The 7,079-nt window shown below is 52.9% G+C and overlaps 1 protein-coding gene across 1 annotated transcript in view; it reads right to left on the reverse strand.

The window, feature by feature from the left end:
• ABCC3 (ATP binding cassette subfamily C member 3) overlaps positions 1-7,079 on the reverse strand; it is a 66,333-nt gene that overhangs the window by 43,317 nt on the left and 15,937 nt on the right. Inside the window, 4 exon segments of the mRNA XM_006153617.3 lie at positions 208-333; positions 1,457-1,594; positions 1,808-1,933; positions 2,796-2,972. Of these exon segments, the coding sequence (XP_006153679.1) occupies positions 208-333; positions 1,457-1,594; positions 1,808-1,933; positions 2,796-2,972 (567 nt within the window).

The following is a 7,079-nucleotide window of genomic DNA, read 5'->3' on the forward strand; positions in this document are numbered from 1 at the left end:
AGAGGGGTGGGGGAAGTCAGGTTACCCTCCGTCCGCTCCAAGCAGGGCAGAGGCGGGAGGGGCCCCCTATTCCTTCCTGCTCCATGCCTCTTCTTACAGACTCTGGAGATGAGAGTCTTCGAAGGGAGCTGGGTAGCATGGGGGTTGCTGCTGGTAAGGGCTAGGTGATGACCCGTGAAACCGCCGCACCCTCCGTGGCAAACTCACCGGGTCAACATTCTTCGGTGAGAAAAGTGGTGGCTTCTCACTGAAGCAGGACAGGATGAGGGCAGAGAGAACCAGGGCAAAGTAGATGTAGAAGGTGGTGAAGCGGAAAGGGTCTGAGATCTTGCCCTGGGTGGGAGGGTGGAGGGAAAGGGGTGTCAGAGGCTCTGGGAACGCCTGGGCCTGCAACTTCTGCCCTGGGGCATCCTCAGGGTGTCAGTTCCCCTGGGGGATTCCCTACCCAGAGGACTCTGAGAGACAGGGGAGTATCCTAAGGGGTTGCTGTCCAGTGAGGGCCTGCCCTGGGCCAGGCGTGTGCCAGTGGGCACCTACATCCCCCCCGCTGCCTGGCCCGACCACCTGCAGGGACGCATGGTCTTGTGCCCTTCCTGTGGTTGAGGGAATGAGGCTCCAAAAGGTTAAGCCACTTGCCCACATCACACAGGGTGTGAGTGCACTGTCAGGGCCTGTGGTTCTAGCCACTCTCTGTGACAGCGTCCCTGAAAGGGAGGGACAGGGAGGCACCAGACTGACCCCCCACGGGTTCCATTTCATCCCCCGACACTGCCAGCACCAAAGATCAAAAGGAAGGCCAGGAGCTGTGGAAGGTGGGCAGGAGGGCGAGGGCAAGCCCATGGGCTTCTGGGTAAGTCAGCTCTCTTCCTGCATGTCTGCCGACATGTCTGGTATTGTGTCTGGTACCTCAGACGCCAACTGACACCCACATCAGGCATAGCGCTGCATGGTGACCATGGAGGACATGGAACAGCCCCCCCTGCTCTCCAAGAGCACACGGCACTGGCAGCGTCATTGCCCCATTGTGCGTCTTACCCCGTCTCCCAGGCCCTCCCTGCTTGCACACAAAGGGGCAGCAAGTGGGGAACGGCTGACAGGCCCAGCTGCGGCAGCAGGCGGTCTCACGCCACTGCGTGATGCTGGGGCCACACGGGGAGGCCTGGGCCTTGGCTCCTTTGACCTTAAGAAGCTGGTACACCTGCGAGCACCCTGATGCTGGCTGGCTAGGAGGCCAAGGGGGTATCACGGCATGACAAGACCTTGTTGGGGGTTCCTAGCCCTGTCTCTTTCTCTATCTCTTATGAAAGAAATAAATATAAATAACTTTAAAAGAAAACATACTGAACAGAGGAAGTCCTGGGACGGGGAGGGGCCTGTGATCAGGCAGTGACCTTGAGCCCTGAGGTCACGCTCCTAGACAGGGCTGGACCTGGCAGGTGCCCGACTCCCACCTTACCTCTGCCATGGCCGTGAGGATCTTAGAGCGGAAGGGGATGACAGCACAGGCCACACACAGGAACCAGAAGGTGATGAGGACCCCCGAGGACTGCACCCCTCGCAGACGCTCATGCTGGATCAGCAGGGTGGCCTGCAGCTGTGCAAGGTGGGCAGGGAGGCCCGGTCAGAGCACACATATCTGGACCTGCCTGCCTTCCTCCCACCCCATGTGGCCAGTATTTCTGGGGTCACTCCCCTCTTCTTCCCACTCCCAAGATGTTTAGCCTTCTCCTTAGAGCCCATGGGGCCCCATCACAATTGACAGCCCACTGGAGACCTCCCCCACCCAGCTTCTAAACCCCACACTGACCATGGTGACCCCGACCACCAGGGGGGTGACAAAGAAGACTGGGGCAGGGGCCCAACCGTGGATCAGGCCATGGAAGGAATAGAAGAGGTCCGCCCAGGAGACACACCACAGCAAGACACCCAGGACCTATAACCAAGACACTGGTTGGAGCCCCATCTCCAGAGGCAGGGACAGTCCTTGCTGGGGAGGGGCCTTTGTTCCTGAAATCACTAGAAGCCACCAGACCTGCCTGGACCTGACCCTGAGGTCTGGGAGAGGTGCTGGCCAAAAGCTTCCTGGGGGTGCAGAGTGTGGCTGAAACTGCTTGAGTTCCCCAAGCAGGGGAACTGTCTCTGCTAGCTGCAGATACGGCGGCAGGCTGCTGTGGCCCCTGAGCCACAGGCAGGTCAGGCTGAGGACCCAGTCCAGCTGCAGAGCTGGGTTGGGGAGGGGCTCATAAAAAGCAGAATCCCGCTCCCAAACAGATTAATGGATTGAAAAACTGTGGCACATATACTCTATGGAATACTATTCAGCCATAAAGAACAACAAAATTCTGGCTTCTGACAGAAAGTAGAAGAATATGGAAGATTTACTGCTGAGTGAAGCAAGCCAGGCTATGAAAGAGAGACATTGTATGTCCCCACTTAATATATACTGAGTGTCTGCACTCTATGACTGAAACTGATTGACCAAAGGATATACAAACACAATAAATGGATGTAGATACTAGATATAATGTGTGTGGAAGAGTAGGGCCTGAGGAAGGACATTTAGAAGAAAAATACGGAGGCAAAGCATTGAAGGGACAGAGGAATGTGGTATTATCTGGTGAAGATATTTTATAGTTTAATCAACAGGACTAGGGAGAAATGTTCACATACTGAAATATTCACTTTGTAGGCTAAAAAAGGTAATTGAATGTATAAAAAAATGAAGGAAAAAAAATGCAGAATCCCTCCCCCGCCAAGGTTCCAGCCCACCCACAGGAGAGTCCTGAGCCCCTGACCGTCTTAAGCTTGGAAAGGCGTGAGAGGACGATGTAGCCATGATGGTGGCGCCGCAGGTAGAGCAGGTAGCAGGGCAGGGCGACCCACAGGTAGATGCAGGGGACCCAGGCCAGCAGGGAGTTCTGGAAACAAGGTGTGAGGTCCGGGTTGTCTGTGTGCACGGAGAGATTGGAGTCCTGGAGACAGAGAAAATGAGTCAGTGCCGTGGCAGCCACCTCGAGACCTGGGCTCTCCCTTGAAGGGGATGACTGGGTTAGAGAGACACTCCACCTGGGCTGGGTAGATAGAAGACAGAGAGGAACGAGAGAGCCCAGGATGTAGCAGGTGATGCCCCAGGTATGTGCTTTCCAGGTCATGGTGGCCCCCATCCTCTCATATTTTCTCTTTCTAAATGAGGCATAATTACAGTACAATAAACTGCATCCATCGAACTTGTACAATGCGCTGCGTTTTCACAGTTGTGTACACCTGCGGACCCACTGCTGCAATCAAAATACAGACTATTTCCACCATTCTACAATTTCTCTTTGCAGAAGAACATCCTGGAGGGGCCAGCAGGTGGTGTGGTGGTTAGGGGTACTGCACTCCCATATGGCCGACCATGGTTCAAGTCCCAGACCTGGTGGCTTGCTTTCTTGCTTTCTCTCTCTCTCTCTCTTTCTCTCTGTCCTTCTCGGGTAAATTAAAATAAATAAATAAAGTTAAATAATTATTTTAAAAAGAAGAAGAAGAATGTCCTGGGTTGTTCTGCTTTCTGTCATTTTAGAGTCTCCCTTTTTAAAATTTTGGGGATTTTTGGGGACCAGCAGTTGGTGTAATGGCTATGTTGCTGGACTCCCATGTAGTCAACCACGGTTTGAGTCCCGGATTCAGTTGTTTAAACTCACACCGAGCATGCGTGTGCATGCGTGCCCAAGATCCCGAGAGAAGAATGGATTAAAGCATGGCCATCCCCCCAGGGGGTGATTTGCTTTCTGTCTCTCTCTGTCTTTTTGGCAAGCGCACCCACCCTATAGCAAAAACCTCTCAAAGAAAATTTTGTTCTTTATTTGATCAAAGTAATATATGCACACAGTTTAAGAGCCCCCTTCGTCTTTAGCCATCTCCCAGGTAAGGGCTAAGGAGCTCCGGCACCTTAGTTGCCTCTCCTTGAAAATGGGCCTGGCCACCTACCACCCTACCTACCTCACTGGGTGGGTGTGACACTCTCAGGATAGAGGAATGTGGAGAGAGACCTTTGCAAATTACAAAGTGAAGGGTGACCAGCCATCTTGGTTTGGGAGGATTGCCCTGGTTTTAGCACTAAAAGCCTGGCATCCTGGAAAACTGCTCAGTCTTGAGCAAAACAGGACGGTTGATCACTTCACGGGCACCCAGCAAGATCGTCTCCTGCTGTAACTACTGCACCTAAGAACTTTTCTGGAAGGAGATGGGGGAATGCATTTATTAACAAACACATGTTTTACTGAGAGTATTTCCTCCAAGGCCACCAAAGTACTGATCTTTTTATTTTTTCCTTCTTGCAACGCATTAGATGTTCTTTATAGAAAGCTCAGAAAACGTAAACAAGTAACAAGAACAACCACCCACAATCCCATCCACCTAGAGACAACCATTGCCTGAGGATATCAACACCTACCCTCTAATTGCCAACTTAAATGCTTGTCATTTTTATTTCTATCAGAGTTATACACACACACACACACACACACACACACACTCACACACATCCTCCAATTTTCCTCTTTCGTGTTTCTGATTTCCTGTTTCTCTTGTGGTTTGCTTTAGTTTCTATTTTTCAAGTTGAGGGTTTTTCCTCAAGTGTATGATGTCTCCAGACACCACATTGTCTGTCTTAATATTTTAGAGTGAGACACTCAGGGCAGCCCTGTAGCCTAATGGTTATGGGAAGTGGGTCCCACATACCCAATGGCATGGTTTGAATCCCAGTCCAGCAGCTTGAAAACCATGCTGGGTTGGGCCAGTAAGTGGCATAGTAGTTAAGATGCTGGACCCCACATGGCTGATCACAGTTCAAGTTCAGGACCTGGTGGCTTAAAAATCATGACAGTTGTGGGACCAGCAGTTAGCATAATGGCTCTGTCACTGAATTCCCATGTAGTCGACCGTGGTTCGAGTCCCCGACCCAGTGGTTTAAACTCATACCGGGCATGTGTGTGTGCGTGCTCAAGATCCCGAGAGGAGAATGGAGGAGAAGGGATTGCGGCGTGGCCATCCCCCCTGAGGAGTGATTTCTTGCTTTCTGTCTCTCTGTCTCTCTCTCTCTCTCTTTCTGGAGAGCACATGTGCCCTATAACAAAAACCTCCCCCCCCAAAAAAAAATCATACCAGGTGCATGTGGGTGTGTGCCCGTAATTCCAGGAGAGCAGAGGAGAAGAGATTGTGGCATGGCCATCCCCACTGGGAAGGGGGTGATTTTTCACTTTCCCTCTCAGAGTCTCTCTGCAGCGAGTGTACACACCCTATACTCCCCCCCACACACACACAAAAAAATAAAAAAACCATGCTGGATGAGCATGTGTGAGAGCATGCCTAAAATCCCAAGGGTGGAGAGATGGAGAAAAAGGAGTGCGCAGTGACTACGCCCCATTGTTGGGTGCTTTCTCCCTCTCTTGTTCTCTCTGTGTCTCTCTGGCGAGTGCACCCACCCTCTGGCAAATAAATAAATAAATAAGTCTTAGAGTGAGACACTCACGAGCTGACAGATGCCCCATGTGTTGGGGGTGGGGCTCATGCCCATTGGGCTTCCCTGTCTAGTGGTCAGCCAGGAACCTGGCCATTTAGGGAAGGCAGCTCCGGGCCCCCACGTGGTAGACTCTGGAGGTCTTTTCTCTGGGACCGATTTGAGGATGAGGAGCTGGAGACCTTTCCTTCAGAACACAGACTGTTAGCTCCACAGAATAACCCGCTGGCCGTTGGGGGAGAGGGCTAGGGGCTAGGATTTGCCTGGCTAGGCCAGGAGTTGGGGATAACCCGGGTGTCCCAGGTTGGGGATAACCTAGGAATGTGTCCTTGCACATTTTCCGGCCAGCCTCTGCTGCAGCCCTGCCCTCCCCTGCTTCTGTAGCCCTCAGTGCTGAACTTTCCCAGAATGCCAGCGAGCGGCCTCCAGTTGCAGCCATCTCCGCTCTACCATCTGTGATCTGTGACCTGTCAGCGTTTCGACACCTGCTTTCCGCCTTCCAAGGAGGTGCTGATGGCTTGTCTGCTGTGGTCTCCTCTCCTCCCCTCTCTGTTCTTGCAGGTTTACATCCTGCATTCCTTACTGAGATGTCCATGGAAGAGGAGAGACAGGGATCAGAGCCATGCTCAACCCACCCTGCAGAACCAGAAACCGCTCCAGCTGCAGACTGACCAGGTCCCTTTCAGACTTCAGGTCAGACCTCCTGCTGTCTCCGTGCAGCAGTGGGGGCTTCCCCACCCCCTTGCCCTGGCTCTCTGCTCCTGGCTGTCCCTCCCTCCTTGTGCCACCCTGTGGTTATAAGCTCAAGCCCCCCAACTTCTGCCTTTGGTCCTTGGCTCTCTCCCGCCTTTATTCACAGCTTAGACTGAGAAGCCCAAGTCCAGATCAACAGCTCAAATCACCTCCTGAGCCTCGGGCCCTCCTTCCTGCTGCCTCTCAGATGGCTTCCCCATCTGTCCTCAGCCACCTGATACCTAACACCTCTCAATCGAGCTCTTCCACTCCCTGCCAGGACAAGCCCCTCCCCTGGCCTTGCCAGCTCTGTGAAGGGCACTGCTGTTCTCCCATCACTAGTCATAGTGGCTCTTGGTGGGGGCGTGGCAGCAGGGCAGAGGGGCGTTTGAGCCTTGGCTTCAACTCTTTTCAACCTTGAGACCTTGTACAAGATGCTAACCTTTCAACTCTCTCGGCTTTGCTTTCTTCAGGGGTAACACTGGGGTGGTAATACCTGCCACCTGCTCCCTCCACCTGCCCCTCGCCATCATACTAGCCCAGGCCTTCCTTTCTTCTTGGACAATTGCCATGGGGTGCCCATCTCTTCCTTTCCAGTCCCCCGAGGACTCACATTCCTTCCCCTCCTGAGGTCATGGCACCTCAGTCTCTGTCGGGCTCCCCCTCTTGGTATTACGTGCCCCAGGGCTCAGCCCTTTCCTCTTCTCTGCCTCCCTTCCTATCTGCGCTCCCCTGGTGATCACCTCTCCCAGTCTCGTCCAAGTGTACTATCTCTTGGGTCGTTGGGAAAGTCATGATGCATTTTTGCATAGAAAAGTATAGAAAAATACGTCATGGGGAACCAGCA

This window comes from Tupaia chinensis, unplaced genomic scaffold (assembly GCF_000334495.1).
Source record: "Tupaia chinensis unplaced genomic scaffold, TupChi_1.0 Scaffold000383_1, whole genome shotgun sequence".
Classification (NCBI taxonomy): Eukaryota; Metazoa; Chordata; class Mammalia; order Scandentia; family Tupaiidae; genus Tupaia; species Tupaia belangeri.